At 45.0% G+C, this 18,523-nt stretch overlaps 1 protein-coding gene across 2 annotated transcripts in view; it reads right to left on the bottom strand.

The window, feature by feature from the left end:
* LOC109880001 (zygotic DNA replication licensing factor mcm6-B) overlaps nucleotides 1–6,706 on the bottom strand; it is an 11,893-nt gene extending 5,187 nt beyond the window's left edge. Inside the window, exons 1-11 of one of the 2 annotated variants that reach the window (XM_031810448.1) lie at nucleotides 6,506–6,705; nucleotides 5,997–6,143; nucleotides 4,270–4,380; nucleotides 4,077–4,164; nucleotides 3,799–3,960; nucleotides 3,346–3,511; nucleotides 3,117–3,262; nucleotides 2,820–2,970; nucleotides 2,402–2,543; nucleotides 539–680; nucleotides 338–445 (exon numbers count right to left, since the gene is read on the bottom strand). In XM_031810448.1, the coding sequence (XP_031666308.1) occupies nucleotides 338–445; nucleotides 539–680; nucleotides 2,402–2,543; nucleotides 2,820–2,970; nucleotides 3,117–3,262; nucleotides 3,346–3,511; nucleotides 3,799–3,960; nucleotides 4,077–4,164; nucleotides 4,270–4,380; nucleotides 5,997–6,143; nucleotides 6,506–6,603 (1,461 nt within the window). In that variant the 5' untranslated portion in view covers nucleotides 6,604–6,705. Of the gene's footprint in view, nucleotides 1–337; nucleotides 446–538; nucleotides 681–2,401; nucleotides 2,971–3,116; nucleotides 3,263–3,345; nucleotides 3,512–3,798; nucleotides 3,961–4,076; nucleotides 4,165–4,269; nucleotides 4,381–5,996; nucleotides 6,144–6,505 lie in introns of both variants that reach the window. The other variant, XM_031810447.1, reaches the window with a different exon arrangement.
* Nucleotides 6,707–18,523: the final 11,817 nt, after the last annotated feature.

Raw genomic sequence — 18,523 nt, 5'->3', positions numbered from 1 at the left:
GTGATGTTGTGTGTGTGTGTGTGTGTGTGTGTACCTTGACCCAGCTTTAGTGATGTTGTGTGTGTGTGTACCTTGACCCCAGCTTTAGTGATGTTGTGTGTGTGTGTGTGTGTGTACCTTGACCCCAGCTTTAGTGATGTTGTGTGTGTGTGTACCTTGACCCCAGATTTAGTGATGTTGTGTGTACCTTGACCCCAGCTTTAGTGATGTTGTGTGTGTGTGTACCTTGACCCCAGCTTTAGTGATGTTGTGTGTGTGTGTGTACCTTGACTCCAGCTTTAGTGATGTTGTGTGTGTGTGTACCTTGACCCCAGCTTTAGTGATGTTGTGTGTGTACCTTGACTCCAGCTTTAGTGATGGAGATGGTCTGTTGCTCCATGGCTTCGTGGATGGCCACCTGGTCTCTGGTCTCCATCTTATCAAACTCATCGATACAACACACACCCTGTTGATAAAGAGAAATACACACCGCTTTAAGCACAAAACACACACACACACACAAACAAACACGCATCATCCTCAGCTCACACACACTCACGTTGTCAGCGAGCATGAGCGCGCCGGCCTCGATGACGAACTCATGTGACTCCTCGTCTCGAACCACAGCTGCTGTTAAACCTGCTGCACTGCTGGCCTTCCCACTGGTATACACAGCCCTGGGACTGAACTCCTCCACATGCCTGAGACAGAGTGTACAGGTGTAGTGTGGGTATAGGGACAGTGTGTAAGGCTAGGAGACAGATTGTACAGGTGTAGTGTGGGTATAGGGACAGTGTATAAGGCTAGGAGACAGAGTGTACAGTGGGTATAGGGACAGTGTGTAAGGCTAGGAGACAAAGTGTACAGGTGTAGTGTGGGTATAGGGACAGTGTGTAAGGCTAGGAGACTGAGTGTACAGGTGTAGTGTGGGTATAGGGACAGTGTGTAAGGCTAGGAGACTGAGTGTACAGGTGTAGTGTGGGTATAGGGGACAGTGTGTAAGGCTAGGAGACAGAGTGTACAGGTGTAGTGTGGGTATAGGGACAGTGTGTAAGGCTAGGAGACAGAGTGTACAGGTGTAGTGTGGGTATAGGGACAGTGTGTAAGGCTAGGAGACTGAGTGTACAGGTAGTGTGGGTATAGGGGACAGTGTGTAAGGCTAGGAGACTGAGTGTACAGGTAGTGTGGGTATAAGGGACAGTGTGTAAGGTTAGGAGACTGAGAGTGTACAGGTGTAGTGTGGGTATAGGGACAGTGTGTAAGGCTAGGAGACTGAGAGTGTACAGGTGTAGTGTGGGTATAGGGACAGTGTGTAAGGCTAGGAGACTGAGTATACAGGTGTAGTGTGGGTATAGGGGACAGTGTGTAAGGCTAGGAGACAGAGTGTACAGGTGTAGTGTGGGTATAGGGACAGTGTGTAAGGCTAGGAGACTGAGTATACAGGTGTAGTGTGGGTATAGGGGACAGTGTGTAAGGCTAGGAGCCTGAGAGTGCACGGGTGTAGTGTGGGTATAATGGGGATGTGTCGGTGGTTTTGTGAGGGTAGATGGGTATTGTGAGTAGAGGCATAAGTGCGGAGACTAAAGGGTGGGGGGATTCACTTGAGGAATGATTTTTGACAGAGGAGTCTCATACAGAGCCTTCAGAAAGTATTCCCACCCCTTGACTTTTCACACATATTGCTGTGTTACAGTCTGAATTTGAAATGTTTTAACTTGAGATATTTGGTCACTGGCCTACACACAATACCCATACTGTCAAAGCGGAATTGTGTTTTTCCCCAAAAAATGTAACTCATCACAAATGAAAAGCTGAAATGTCTTGAGTCAGTAAGTATTCAACCCCTTTGCTGTGGCAAGACTAAACAAAGTTCAGGAGTAAGTCACATAATAAGTTGCATGGACTCAAAAAACTAGTGCAAAACTAGTGCTTAATATGATGTTTGAATGACTACCTCCTCTCTGTACCACACACATACAATTATCTGTAAGGTCCCTCAGCCAAGAATTGAATTTCAACACAGATTCAGCCACAAAGACCAGGGTGCTTTTCCAATGCCTCGCAAAGAAGGACACCTATTGGTAGATGGATCAAAATAAAAAAACAGGCATTGAATATCTCTTTGTGCATGGTGAAGTTATTAATTACACTTTGGATGGTGTATTAATACACCTAGTCACTACAGGCGTCCTTCCTAACTCAGTTGCGGGAGAGGAAAGAAACCGCTCAGGGATTTCACCATGAGACCAATGGTGGCTTTAAAACAGTTTAATGGCTGTGATATTTGAGGATGGATCAACAACATTGCAGTTACTCCACAATACTAACCTAATTGACAAAATGTGGAATAGCCTAAGTCAAGGCACTGTACATGTAGGTAGACAGTGTGGAGTGTATAGTGTGCAGGGTGTAGAGGTCTTACTTGAGGAACTGGCTCTTGGCGGTAGAGGGGTCTCCGACAATGCAGACGTTGACATCTCCTCTGAGAGACGTTCCCTCCATGGTGGTCTTAGGAACACCCCCAAACAACATCAACAGGATACCACGCTTCACCTCATCGTTACCTACACAAACACACATTATACACACATTGCACACACACACAGAATACCACATGCAAAGGCTGTGGTAATAACATGGTAGTAGTAACAGTGTAGTACTGACCATGTATAGTTGGGAACAGGCTGGTGCTGAGGTTGTTGTAGTAATATGGTAGTGGTGTCGTAGTATAGTAGTAGTAACAGTGTAGTACTGACCGTGTATAGTTGGGAACAAGCTGGTGCTGAGGTTGTTGTAGTAATATGGTAGTGGTGTAGTAGTAGTAACAGTGTAGTACTGACCGTGTATAGTTGGGAACAGACTGGTGCCGAGGTTGTGGTAGAGGTTCTTGTCTTGGCTCATCTCAAACACCTTCTCCCACTCCTGAACTGACATCTGGCTCTTGATGCTCTCTGCCGTCTGATCCTCATCACGCAGCTCCTTCCCTCCGAACTACACACACACACACGCACACGATTACAACTCCCTTCAAACAAATGTTGTACATGCATGCATTACATGTATACTAGTTTGTAGCCTGAAGTAGTATGAGAGTTTGTGTGTGTGTCTCGATGTTTGGGTGAGTGTGTGTGTCGTACCCTGGGGTTGGTAGGAGCCACATGGCAGGCGAGGAAGGCCAGTCTGTAGGACAGCTCTCTGACACCCAGGGCTTTAAGACCGCGAAGGCCCTCGTTCTCATAACCCTGTCTCCCTCCTACACGGGAACTGGTCTCTGCTCGCACACCTAGAGAGATGGGAAATGAGTCTTGTTGTGTGTCTGTATGACCTGTGTACGTGTCATACCAGTGTGTGTGTGTGTGTACATACCTGCGGTGCTGAGCTGGGAGACGTCGGGAACCACTATCAGTGAGCCAGTGATATCACAGCGGTCTCCGGCCTGGGCCGTCTCCACAGCCTCAGCCCTCAGAATCACCTCTAGAGAGCGGGGGATGGACCCTCTGGGCAGCTCTGCCTGGGTCTCCTGGATACGCACCTACACACACACACACAGAGGTTAGACATACACACGCATAGCACACACACACAAGTTTCAGACTTAGACACACACACACGTAACATTACTGACACACAAACAATCACACGCGTGCCTTCCTACTATTCTGAAGGGACCAAGTTGTTGAGGTGATATCTGACAGAATCCCCGAGCCGACTAGGTGAAAAATCTGCCGTTGTTCACTTGAGCATGACACTTAACCCTAATTGCTGTAAGTCGCTCTGGATAAGAGCATCTGCAAAATGACAAAAAATGTAAACGTCTACCTTCTGGAAGTCGATGAACTTGGAACGGTGTGTGTCTAGGTGGAAGCGAGCGCGGTTGCTGCAGACGGGGTTCCTGCAGACGGTGGGCGGGGCGTACTTGAACTGCTGGGGCACGTCCGGACACACCCCCTGGCAGTCCAGACACAGGAACGTCCCGCTCACCTGATGGAGGCAAAACAGAGAGGATCAGACACATATGTCAAACATCTCAAGAGTTTTTAGGAAGCATTATTTGGCCTCACTCACAAGCTGTGGGTATGTGTGGGTGTGTGACTCACCAGTTCTGGGTGTACGGGGTGCGTCCTCACTACCTGTGCACTGATCCGCACCAGAGAGCCGATACGCAGGGAGGACAGCTCACGGATCCTATAACACAAAACAAACACTGTCAGCTCACACACAAAACATCTTAGAGAACAGAACACCATTTGTGTGACTTGAAACATTTGTCTTCAGGTATGTGTCTCTTACTTGTGTCTGGTGGGCAGGTCCTGAATGGCCAAGTAGAACTCCTTATTCACTGGGACATTCCCATGATCCCTAGCAAAGTTCCTCACCGCACGACAAAGGAAGGGATACACTCTGAAGTGGAGGAGAGGTAGAAGCAGAAAGAAGAATAGAGAGTTTGTTAGCTGGACATAGTAACGCTAAGATCATCAATAACATGAACACACAAAGGTTCTAGGTAGAGGTCGACAAATCGGCATGGTCGATTAATTAGGGCCAATTTCAAGTTTTCATAACAATCGGTAATCGTCATTTTTGGACACCGATTATGGCCGATTACATTGCACTCCCTGAGGAGACTGCGTGGCAGGCTGACCACCTGTTACGCGAGTGCAGCAAGGAGCCAAGGTAAGTTGCTAGCTAGCATTAAGCTTATCTTATGAAAAACAATCAATCATAACATAATCACTAGTTTACTACACATGGTTGATGACATTACTAGTTTAACTAGCTTGTCCTGCGTTGCATATAATCAATGCGGTGCCTGTTAATTTATCATCGAATCACAGCCTACTTTGCCAAACGGGTGATGACTTAACAAGCGCACTTGCGAAAAAAGCACTGTCGTTGCACCAATGTACCTAACCATAAACATCAATGCCTTTCTTAAAATCAATACACAAGTATCTTTTCTTAAACCTGCATATTTAGTTAAAATAAATTCATGTTAGCAGGAAATATTAACTAGGGAAATTGTGTCACTTCTCTTGTGTTCTGTGCAAGCAGTCAGGGTATATGCAGCAGTTTGGGCCACCTGGCTCGTTGCGAACTGTGTAAAGACCATTTCTTCCTAACAAAGACAGTACTTAATTTGCCAGAATTTTACATGATTATGACATAACATTGAAGGTTGTGCAATGTAACAGCAATATTTAGACTTAGGGATGCCACCTGTTCGATAAAATACGTAACGGTTCAGTATTTCACTGAGAGAATAAACGTTTTCTTTTTGAAATGATAGTTTCCGGATTTGACCATATTAATTACCTATTTCTGTGTGTTTATTATATTAGAGTTAAGTCTATGATTTGATATTTGATAGAGCAGTCTGACTGAGCGGTGGTAGGCAGCAGCAGGCTCATAAGCATTCATTCAAACAGCACATTCCTGCGTTTGCCAGCAGCTCTTCGCAATGCTTGAAGCACAGCGCTGTTTTTGACTTCAAGCTTATTAACTCCCGAGATTAGGCTAGCAATATTATAGTGCCTATAAGAACATCCAATAGTCAAAGGTAAATGAAATACAAATGGTATAGAGAGAAATAGTCCTATAATTCCTATAATAACTACAACCTAAAGACTCATGCTAAAAGGAAACACCAGCTTTCATATGTTCTCATGTTCTGAGTAAAGAACTTAAACATGAGCTTTTTTACATGGCACATATTGCACGTTTACTTTCTTCTCCAACACAGTTTTTGCATTATTTAAACCAAATTGAACATGTTTCATTATTTATTTGAGACACATTTTATTTTATTGATGTATTATATTAAGTTAAAATAAAAGTGTTCATTCAGTATTGTTGTAATTGTCCTTATTACAAATATACATATAAAAATCGTCCAATAATCATAATCATAATCATAATCGGTCGACCTCCAGTTCTAAGTGCTCTGTTAGAGTTTTATGGAGTGTCGTGCCCCTCTGATGGATTGAGGGATTTAAATATGATTCTAGATCTGTAGCTACCTGTAGAACTCCTCCTGGATGGTGGTTGCCAGTTCCTGATTAAATCCTTCCAGATCAGTGAAGGAGACCAGCAGAGTGTTTCTCTCTGGCCTGATCAGCTCCTCAGCATCACGGACATACTTCACCTCACCGTCTGCTGTCTGGTACCTACACACACAGAAATACAACATTTGTATTAGTTGTATGCATCCCATTTTGTGTATAACTGATGTATAAATGTGGTTATAGAAGACTTGTATGAAGCTAGACTGGATATGTTAGACATGTACATCGTGTTAGCCAACTCCAACTAGCTTGTAAGCTAGCCAGCTAGCTAGGTTTCAACAGTTCCAAAAACTTGGTAAAATACGATTAAAATAGTTAGTTAGCACACTATTAATAAAGTAAATCCAGCCATAACATTGACGTTTAGCTATATGTTACAGTTTGATATCTATCCAATAGCTATTAGCTAGCTAGCTAACAATATACCAAGAACAATAACATCATCATGTCATTATTTCACTTACTCTTCTAAGAAAGCCTGGAAAAGCTTCTGGCATTTCTCTGCCAACTCGTCCTTCACCATCTGTCCCGCATTCTCCTGAGTCGGCTGTACAAGATCCATATTTTCACTGGATTAAAACTAAAATATTAATATATGAAATAGTTCTAAAGTCACTCCCGTCTCCTTTTGACTGTATAACGCACGCTGTGGGAAAGAAAGTGAATTTTTCGCGCGAAAACCAGGACCATGTGACATTTGGCGCGACATAGTCGACCAATTACATCGTTGTATCTTGAACCTTGCAAACGTGTGAAGAATTATAGCCAATCAAAAGTTGGTATGCAAATTTTTATCGACCTTTCTCCTTCCATGGCTTCCATGCTAGAAAAATGTATGCTTTATGACCATCTGCGGTTATTACTAGTTACTGCAGACACAAAATCAAAATGGTCTGTATCGTAAAAATTCATGAAAACAAAAATTTGCTTTTTGCTCTTAATTTAAAATTGGGGTTAGGGATAAGATTATCCGTGTGGTTAAATTGTGGATTAAGGTTAGGGTTAGGTTTAAAATCAGAGTTACCTTGTAGAAATAGGTGGGGTTTAGCCATAATTATGACTTTGTGGGTGTGGTAACTAGGGACGAGCGGACTGCGTGGACAGATCTAGGACCAGCTTCCCTTCCCACTCCTGGTATAAAGGTGGAACGCGCAAAACTGACCTTAGACAGTTAATAAAGTGTAATATCGTTACCGTGTTAGAAGCAACTTTGTGTATTTTCCCATAAAATGAAAGAGCGTACTAGTGGTAGCTACATCCAGAATGTTGGTGGGGTGACGTTCCAAGTTTCTCCACCGGATGTAGCTGTTGAACTGATAGAGCATGTTCTCAAGTGCAGCATTGTCATATTCTTGGAGTGATAAGGTTTTGTAAAAACTGGGAATTTGTGGTTTTAACAGAGGAAGGACAAGGACCATAGTTTGCCAGTTCACCCTGGCAAGTGCCCCCCTCTCTCATCTCTTCTTCATAAGCAGTAGCCAACACGAATATGGATGATGTCTACCTGTCATTCACCAATCCTGGTCTTTCATATCATTGATGCAGTTGAAGGGAGAGGAGACAGCCTTTGGAGTATTGGGATGTCATGTACACCTTTTCCCATGTCCTTCACGTACATTGTTCTGAAAACACCGGACCGGTGATAAGCAATATGGTGGATACTTACCAGGTGCTTGTTTGCTTTTACCTGCTCAGTTCTTTCACACCAGAGCATATAAAGGAGAGGAAGCCCCTTTTTACTGTTAAGATGAAGCCCATTTCTTTCTGACTTTCCCACGATTGTTCAGTCTCACCAACAGGAAACTATCGGTCTCGACTTGACCAGACCATCTGTAGGCAGTAGCCTACCACACATGCGCACACACACACACACACACACACACACACACACACACACACACACACACACACACACACACACACACACACACACACACACACACACACACACACACACACACACACACACACACACACACACACACTTTGTTACATTACAGCCTTATTTAAAATGTATTAAATAGTTTTTTCCCTCATCAATCTACATACACACAATACTCCATAATGACAAAGAAAAAAAGTTATTTAATTTTTTTTGCAAATGTATCAACAAAAAAACAACTGAAATATCACATTTAAAAAAGTATTCAGACCCTTTTCTCAGTACTTTGTTGACGCACCTTTGGCAGCGATTACAGCCTCGATTCTTCTTGGGTTTGACACTACAAGCTTGGCATACCTGTATTCGGGGAGTTTCTCCCATTCTTCTCTGCAGATCCTCTCAAGCTCTGTCCGGTTGGATGGGGAGCGTCGCTGCACAGCTATATTCAAGTCTTTCCAGAGATGTTTTATCGGATTCAAGTCCGAGCTCTGGCTGGGCTACTTAAGGACATTCAGAAACTTGTCCCGAAGCCATTCCTTCGTTGTCTTGGCTTTGTGCTTAGAGTCGTTGTCCTGGTGGAAGACCTCAGTCTGAGGTCCTGAGCGCTCTGGAGCAGGTTTTCATCTAGGATCTCTCTGCCACTGAAAAACATTCCCAAATCATGATGCTGCCACCATCATGCTTCATCGTAGGGATGGTGCCAGGTTTCCTCCAGACGTGACGCTGTACATTCAGGTCAAAAAGTTCCATCTTGGTTTCATCAGACCAGAAAATCTTGTTCCTCATGTTCTGAGAGTCTTTTAGGTGCCTTTTAGCAAACTCCAAGCAGGCTGTCATGTGCCTTTTACTGAGGATTGTCTTCCGTCTGGCCGCTCGACCATAAAGGCCTGAACTCTGGGGCTCTGTCAAAGTGATTATCGGGTTCATGGTCACCTCCCTGACCAAGGCCTTTCGCCCCCGTTTGCTCAGTTTGGCCAGGCAGCCAGTTCTAGGAAGAGTCTTGGTGGTTCCAAACTTCTTCCATTTAAGAATGGCCATTGTGTTCTTGGGGACCTTCAATGCTGCAGAAATGTTTTGGTAACCTTTCTCAGATCTGTGCCTCAACACAATCCTGTCTTGGAGCTCTACGGACAATTCCTTCGACCTCATGGCTTGGTTTATGCTCAGACATGCACTGTGAACTGTGGGACCTTATATAGACAGGTGTGTGCCTTTTCAGATCATGTTCAATCAATTGAATTTACCACAAGTGGATTCCTAATCAAGTTGTAGAAACATCTCAAGGATGATCAATGGAAACAGGATGCACCTGAGCTCAATTTTGAGTCTCATAGCAAAGGACCTGAATACTTATGTTTCCGCTTTGTCATTATTGGGTATTGTGTACAGATTGATGAGATAAATAAATTCATAAATTTTTGAATTAGGCTGTAACATAACAAAATGTGGAAAAAGTCAAGAGGTCTGAAAACTTTCCGAATGCACTGCAGAGTAGAGACGAGAGGAGTGATGAGAAGAATGAAGGATAAACAGAGGGCATTTGTGCCTGTGTTTCAACACTGGTAGACATATCTTTACATGTGTGTGTATGTCTGCGTGTGTACAGGAATGTTTGTGTGATAAATCTTTCCCAGCTGTTTGCTTTTCCTAAATAGAGAGGAAGTCCTTCCTGTTTTGAATACTCTATGAATAGATGATAATAATGTGTGTTTGTGTGTTTATGTGTATCACCAAACCCCTGTTCGTGCCACTGACCCATTAGCAGCTGCATGGGTTTGGAAGTGGGACGTTTTTGATGTGGGCTATGCCAATTGCATCTGTGTGTGTGTGTTTGTTTGTATAAGAGTGTGTGTGGGTGAGGGGTGAGTTTGTGGTATGGGTACTTTTGAGGAGTGTTGATTTGCCTTCTCTCTTCTCTCTGTTTCCTTCACTCTTCATCCTCCTCTTCCTCCCTCTCTTCGTCAGGAAGCTGAGACAAACAGGCTCTGTTTTAATGCTGGGAGAGGCAGTTAACTTCCTACTTCTGTTTCTGCCACTTCCGTGTGTGTGTGTGTGTGTGTGTGTGTGTGTATGGGAAGTGCTTGAAAGGGCCTGGGAAAATGGACTCTTCTTGTCACTCACCGACCACCTCTCTTCCCAAATAACATACTTGGGTCAAATTTCAAACTGCTTGAGACTGCAATAGCAGCAGCAGCGGTAGTAGCAGTACTGTGAGACCTATTGTTCCCTACTGTGTTTCTTTCTATCTTTATTTTACACCAACATCCTGCTTATGTGCAGAAAGACTATTTTCTTGCTCCTCTGTGTGTGTGTGTTTCGGGTGGGGCGGTCTTTAATTAACACAGCTGAAAGAATGGCGCTAAACCAGCTGGTCACCTGCTCGCTTCTGAATGTGTGCTTTTCTGCATTTTACTGTTTATGCCCCTATACTGTAAGTGTTGGTGGCCTGAGTCCTTACTATGGTGGTGTTCATAGCTATGTAACAAGGCCTGATAACTATCAAACAGTGGAGGCTCCTCAGAAGAGAAAGGGGAGGACCATCCTCCTCAGAGAATTTCATAAAAATTAAAATAGTGAAACAAAAGTAATACTTTTTTGATAAAACTATATACATGACACAAAATAATTTATTAAATCACTGTTTAGGTCTACAGTAGCCTCAACAACACTCTGTAAGGTAGTCGGAGGACCAATACACTACATTTATTTTTATTTTACCTTTATTTAACTAGGCAAGTCAGTTAAGAACAAATTCTTATTTTCAATGATGGCCTAGGAACAGTGAGTTAGCTGCCTGTTCAGGGACGACAGATTTGTACCATGTCAGCTCGGGGGTTTGAACTTGCAACCTTCCGGTTACTAGTCCAACGCTCTAACCACTAGGCTACGCTGCCGCCCCATGGCTCAAAAGTATGTGGATACTCCTTCAAATGAGTGGATTCAGCTATTTCAGCCACACCTGTTGCTGACAGGTGTAAAAAACTGAGAACACAGCGATGCAACAAACATTGGCAGTAGAATGGCCTGTACTGAAGATCTCAGTGACTTACAATGTGGCCTGTCATAGGATGCCACTTTTCCAACAAGTCAGTTCATAACATTTCTGCCCTGCTAGAGCTGACCCAGTCAACTGTAAGTGCTGTTATTGTGAAGTGGCAACGTCTAGGAGCAGCAACGTCTCAGCCGCGGAGTGGTAGGCCACACAAGCTCACAGAACGGGAGTGCTGAGTTGTTGAAGCACGTAGCGCGTAAAAATCGTCTGTCCTTGGTTGCAACACTCACTACCGAGTTCCAAACTGGAAGCAACATCAGCACAAGAACTGTTCATCAGGAGCTTCATGAAATGGGTTTCCATGGCTGAACAGAGCACAAAAGCCTAAGATCACGATGTGCAATGCAAAGTGTCTGCTGGTGATGTAAAGCTCGCCGCCATTGGACTCTGGAGCAGTGGAAATGTTTTCTCCGGAGTGATGAATCACTCTTTACCATCTGGCAGTCCGACGGACGAGTCTGGGTTTAGAGGATGCCAGGAGAGCGCTACCTTCCCCAATGCATAGTGCCAACTTTAAAGTTTGTTGGGGGAGGAATAATGGTCTTGGGCTGTTTTTCATGGTTCGTGCTTGGCCCCTAACTAATCTTAACGCTACAGCATACAATGACATTCTCGACGATTCTGTGTTTCTACTTTGTGCAAGGCCCTTTCGTGTTTCAGCATGACAATGCCCCCGTGCACAAAACAAGGTCCATACATAAATGGTTTGTCAAGATTGGTGTGGAAGAACTTGACTGGCCTGCATAGAGCCCTGACCTCAACCCCATCGAACACCTTTGGGATGAATTGGATGGCCGACTGCAAGCCATGCCTAATCGCCCAACATCAGTGCCCGACCTCACTAATGCTCTTGTGGCTGAATGGAGGCAAATCAAATCAAATCAAACTTTATTTGTCACATGCGCCGAATACAATAGGTGTAGGTAGACCTTACAGTGAAATGCTTACTTACAAGCCCTTAACCAACAATGCAGTTTTAAGAAAAATACCTAAAAAAATATATAAATAAAAGTAACAAATAATTAAAGAGCAGCAGTAAAATAACAATAGCGAGGCTATATACAGGGGGTACTGGTACAGAGTCAATGTGGAGGCTATATACAGGGGGTACCGGTACAGAGTCAATGTGCGGGGGCACCGGTTAGTCGAGGTAATTGAGGTAATATGTACATGTACGTAGAGTTATTAAAGTGACTATGCATAGATAATAACAGAGAGTAGCAGCAGCAATCCAAATAGTCTGGGCAGCCATTTGATTCGATGTTTAGGAGTCTTATAGCTTGGGTGTAGAAGCTGTTAAGAAGCGTCTTGGACCTAGACTTGGCGCTCCGGTACAGCTTGCCATGAGGTGGCAGAGAGACCAGTCTATGACTAGAGTGGCTGGAGTCTATGACAATTTTTAGTGCCTTCCTCTGACACTGCCTGGTATAGACGTCCTGGATGGCAGGAAGCTTGGCCCAGTCATGTACTGGGCCGTACGCACTACCCTTTGTAGTGCCTTGCGGTCAGAGGACGAGCAGTTGCCTTACCAGGCAGTGATGCAACCCGTAAGGATGCTCTGGATGGTGCAGCTGCAGAACATTTTGAGGATCTGAGGACCCATGCCAAGTCTCCTGAGGGGTATTAGGTTTTGTTGTGCCCTCTTCACATCTGTCTTGGTGTGCTTGGACCATGTTAGTTTGTTGGTGATTTGAAAGCAAAGGAGCTTGAAGCTCTCAACCTGCTCCTCTACAGCCCTGTCGATGAGAATGGGGACGTGCTCGGTCCTCCTTTTCCTGTAGTCCACAATCATATTCTTTGTCTTGATCACGTTGAGGGAGAGTTTGTTGTCCTTGCACCACATGGCAGGTCTCTGACCTCCTCCCTATAGGCTGTCTCGTTGTTGTCAGTGATCAGGCCTACCACTGTTGTGTCATCTGCAAACTTAATGATGGTGTTGGAGTCGTGCCTGGCTGTGCAGTCATGAGTGAACAGGGAGTACAGGAGGGCACTAAGCACACACCCCTGAGGGGCCCCCATGTTGAGGATCAGCGTGGCGGATGTGTTGTTACCTACCCTTACCACCTGGGGGCGGCCCATCAGGAAGTCCAGGATCCAGTTGCAGAGGGAGGTGTTTAGTCCCAGGATCCATAGCTTAGTAATGAACTTTGAGGGTACTATGGTGTTGAACGCTGAGCTGTAGTCAATGAATAGCATTCTCACATGAGTGTTCATTTTGTCCATGTGGGAAAGGGCAGTGAGGAGTGCAATAGAGATTGCATCATGTGTGGATTTGTTTGGGCGGTATGCAAATTGTAGTGTGTCTAGGGTTTCTGGGATAATGGTATTGATGTGAGCCATTACCAGCCGTTCAAAGCACTTCATGGCTACGGACCTGAGTGCTACGGGTCTGTAGTCCTTTAGGCAGGTTGCCTTTGTGTTCTTGGGCACAGTGACTATTGCGGTCTGCTTGGAACATGTTGGTATTACAGACTCAGGGACATATTGAAAATGTCAGTGAAGACACCTGCCAGTTGGTCACCTGCCAGTTGGAGCACACATCCTGGTAATCCATCTGGCCCTGCGGCCTTGTGAATGTTGAGCTGTATAAAGGTCTTACTCACACCGGCTGCGGAGAGTGTGATCACACAGTCGTCCGGAACAGCTGATGCTCTCATGCATGTTTCAGTGTCACTTGCCTCAAATTTAGCTTGTCTGGTAGGCTTGTGTCACTGGGCAGCTCTTGGCTGTGCTTCCTTTTGTAGTCTGTAATAGTTTGCAAGCCCTGCCTTGCCAGTGTAGTACAATTCAATCTTAGTCCTGTATTAACGCTTTGCTGTTTGATGGTTCGTCAGAGGGCATAGTGGAATTTCTCAGAAGTTTCCGAGTCAGAGTCCCGCTCCTTGAAAGCGGCAGCTTTACCCTTTAGCTCAGTGCGATGTTGCATGTAATCCATGGCTTCTGGTTGTGGTATGTACGTTCAGTCACTGTGGGGACGACGTCATCGATGCACTTATTGATGAAGTCAGTGACTGATGTGATATACTCCTTGTAGTATGTGGGATCTACATCTGTTTATATTAGTTACTGTGCTGTTACTAAGCAGTAATGCATTGCGGCAGTGTTACGTTACTACACCTAATAGGAAATGCACATGCGCACTGGGGTGCCAGGAACTGTAGAGCAAGAGGTGTATTGACTAAACAAAAACTAACTGTACTCCCGTCTCCTGCCTGGTCATTCGCCACAACACAAATATTACAGTGGCGACGAGGTGATTAAACTACATAAACGGACATTGCTTGAAGTGAAGAATGTTGCGTGAGTAATGAAACTCAAAATAATTATGTAATTCGTCAGTTATTTTTTATTTTCTTTCGCCAGTAGAGAAGGCTAAGCACTGCTAGCACTGCTAGCACAGTATTCAGGAGCTGCCAAGTAGCAAGACTATTGGAGTCCAGAATAGAGACACTGCCCTCTGGTGGTAAAAAAACTGTCATTGAACCCATTGAAATTAGGCGATCTCAGTGGAGAAATATTGTCAAGAAAAAAAAAGGAAGAAGGAACGTAACACGGTGTGTACATTATTACAAATGAGTGCAGTGAATGAAGTAATTGCAGAAACTTCTGAAGTGAAGAATTAGATGAAAATTCCGAAAATTAAGGAATACAAGGAATAAGGAAACTGAACAATTAACTGTGAAAATGGCAACCATTGGTCGAGTACCAGAGTTTGAGGCTACAAAAGAGGATTTTGATTCCTATTTGGAGTGTTTTGAGCATTGGCTGGCTGCAAATGAAATCAAAGATGAAAAGAAAGCAGACGTATTTCTCAGTGTTTTGGGTCCAACTGAGTATGGATCGCTGAAAGGTCTCATTGAACCAATAAAAGCAGTGGAGTTGAACTATGCAGAACTGACTGAAACTCTTTCAAGGTATTTCAAGCCTAAGCCAATTCTCATTGCAGAACGTTTCAGATTTTACCAACGTCACCAGAGTCAAGGGGAAACTGTGGCTGACTACATCCTTGCTTTGAAAAGGCTCGCAAGTACATGTGAGTTTGCACGATTTCTTGATGATGCTCTCCGAGACAAGTTTGTATGTGGTCTCACAGGTGAAGCATATCACAGAAGGCTCCTGTCAGAGAACGACCTGACCTTTAAGAAAGCCTGTGATATAGCACTTGGACTCGAGCTTGCCCACAGGGATACTATTGAGCTATCGGGACATGCAGAACATCAGAAAGGTGTTCACAAGGTCAGTGATGCACGTGGTTAAAAAAGCTCACAAAAGTCAAAAAATTTCAGTCCCGTCCTCAAGGTTACACAAAAACAAAGCAGCCCACATCTCAAAGGTCTAAGCCAAGTTGCTACAGATGTGGGGAGATAATCACCAGCACAGTGAATGTCGATTCCAAAATGAAAAGTGCCACAATTGTGGAAAGGTTGGACATTTACAGAGAGTGTGTAAGGCCTCAAAACGCACAGTAAGAGCGCACAAAGTATCAGACGCAGCACAAGAAGAGGAAGGTACAACTGAAACAGTAGTGGAACTGATCACAGTGTACACAGCTCAACAACAAAAAGATGGAATCTATCTCAACATGGAGTTAGCGGGAAAACCAGTAAAGATGCAGCTGGACACCGGAGCGTCTGTATCTCTGGTTCCAGAGAGACTCTACAAAGAAAAACTGAAAGAGTGCCCTCTAAGGCCCGCGTCCATCCGCCTTTCTTCATACACTGGTGACACTATTCCTGTGTTAGGGCAGATCCAGGTACCAGTCCGGTATGAGGGGAAGGAGTGGACGCTACCGCTTGTCATTGTTAAAGGAGTAAAATCAGCATTGCTAGGCAGAAACTGGCTACAAAAGATCAAGTTGAACTGGGGAGAAATCTTCAGTCTGAGAAATGACAAACCAGTGAGTCAGGCTACACTCACTAACACGCTGGAGACGCACAAAGAACTTTTAAAAGATCGCTACGGTGAAATACAATACTTCACAGCAAAATTGCAAGAAGGAACCAAGCCTATCTTTCACAAACCACGTCCGGTTCCCTATGCTCTTAAGGAAGCAGTAAAGAAGGAATTGGACCGCCTACAGAAGAATAACATAATCACGAAAGTAGCGAGGAGCGACTGGGCCGCTCCGATTGTTGTAGTCCCAAAGAAAGACAAGACCGCCAGAATGTGCGGTGACTACAAGGTCACAGTAAATCGCTGCATACTACCAGAGGAATATCCACTACCAAACGCTGAAGATCTGTTTGCCACTCTAGCTGGTGGGAAGGTTTTCAGTAAGCTGGACCTGGCATTCGCTTATCAGCAACGGAAGCTGGATCCGGAGTCAGAACAGTATCTGACCATCAATACACACAAGGGGCTATTCAGATTCAATCGCTTGGCCTATGGAATCTCGACAGCTCCAGCGATATTCCAACACACAATGGATCAGATCTTGGACGGTATAGACCATGTTGTGTGCTTCATGGACGACATCCTCGTGTCAGCACCAACCATTGGAGAGCACCTTGTAGTGCTGGACAAAGTGATGTCAAGACTGGAGAAATATGGAGTGAGAATGAAACGCAGCAAGTGTGAGTTCCTCCAGGACTCAGTGGAGTATCTCAGATACAAGATTGATGCACAAGGCCTGCACCCAACCAACAGCAAGGTGGAAGCAATCGTAAACGCACCAGCACCCACAAATATCTCAGAGCTGAGGTCATTTTTGGGGCTCCTGAACTATTACGGAAAGTTTGTGGCAAACTTGTCCACATTGTTGCATCCGCTTCACCAACTGCTGCAGGCCGATACAAAGTGGAATTGGTCCCCACAATGCGAAGAACCATTCAAGACTTGCAAACAGCGTCTGCTAAAGAGCAAGTGGCTTGCCCACTACGACACAGAGATGAAGCTGAGACTCGCGTATGATGCATCTCCATACGGAGTAGGAGCCGTCATTTCACATGTTCTACCATCAGGTGAAGAACACCCCATTGCATTTGCGTCACGGACTCTGTCACCAAGTGAGAAAAATTATGCTCAAATTGAGAAGGAAGCCCTGAGCATAATATTCGGAGTGAAGAAGTTTCACAAATACCTCTACGGAAGGAAGTTCCAACTGCTGACAGATCACAAGCCTCTGTTGGCCATCCTTGGACCAAAATCAGCTATACCAACCCTTGCTGCACTTCGAATGCAACGTTGGGCTCTGATATTGTTAGCCTACGACTACGAGATTGAGTACAGACGATCCAGTGATCACGCAAATGCCGATGCACTATCGAGACTACCGTGCAATAGTGACTCCGACAGTGAAGATGATAGAGCAGTCTTCCAGATCTCTCTCATTGATGAACTGCCCATATCTGCTTCAGACATAGCAGAGGAAACAAGGAAAGACCCAGTGCTTTCCAAAGTCTTGGACTTAACATTAGGCGGTTGGCCAACCTTCGTAAATGACGATAACCTTCGTCCATTCATCGACAAGAAAGACCAGTTGTCCACTGATCAAGGGTGTGTTCTGTGGGGATCAAGGGTGGTGGTACCTCACAAATTCCAGAGGAGACTGCTATCTGACCTGCATGAGGGACATCCAGGGATCACTTGAATGAAAGCACTCGCTCGCAGTTATCTGTAGTGGCCTGGACTGGATCAGGACATTCAACAGCATGTAGGCCACTGCTCACCTTGTGAAGCTGTTCGCAACAAGCCTGCTGCTGCACCTCTTCATCCATGGTCCTGGGCTGCTACACCTTGGGAACGCATCCATGTGGATTACGCCGAAATTGACAAGCAACATTTCCTTGTTGTCATCGATGTCCATTCCAAGTGGATGGAAGTGTTCCCTACTCAACTGACCACAGCTGAGAAAACCATCAATCTTCTCAGACACCTGTTTGCATCCTTTGGACTAGTCAAGGAGCTCGTATCAGACAATGGCCCTCCGTTCACATCAAACGATTTTGAAATGTTTCTCAAGAACAACGGAGTAAGGCACATCCTGTCACCACCTTACCATCCGCAATCAAACGGAGCAGCGGAGAGAGCCGTGCAAACCTTTAAGAAGGCATGGACTAGACTCAAGGTTCAGTCTGTGCCCACCCACCAAAGGCTTCCCCGATTCCTGTTTACTTGCCGTAACACCCCAGACACAGTAACGGAATGTACACAAGCTGAACTGTTTCTGAAACGCCAACCACGTACCCGCCTGACATTGTTGAATCCAGACTTGTCAAGCACTGTGGCAAAGCACCAGCTACAGCAGAAGAAAGCTCATGACAGACACTCAAAGACTGTCAGAGAATTCAAAGAGGAAGAGAGGGTGATGGTACATGATTTCAGACACCCCAAGCACCTGTGGAACTCAGATGTGATCTTGCAACGCAGAGGACCTTTGACTCACCAAGTCCAAATTGGTCATCGCCAGGTCAATGTTCATGTGGATCATCTGCTACGGTCCAATGCACCAGCAGAGACATGCCGAGAGAACAAGAACAATAATGACCCCCAGGACTATTCTCCTGACTGTGGACGTAAGGGAGAGACAGAGCCTGACCTTCCACCCGA

This window comes from Oncorhynchus kisutch, linkage group LG30, assembly GCF_002021735.2.
Source record: "Oncorhynchus kisutch isolate 150728-3 linkage group LG30, Okis_V2, whole genome shotgun sequence".
NCBI classification, from domain to species: domain Eukaryota; kingdom Metazoa; phylum Chordata; class Actinopteri; order Salmoniformes; family Salmonidae; genus Oncorhynchus; species Oncorhynchus kisutch.
Note: the sequence above shows the minus strand (reverse complement) of the source record. Positions and strands in the feature narration are given on the sequence as shown.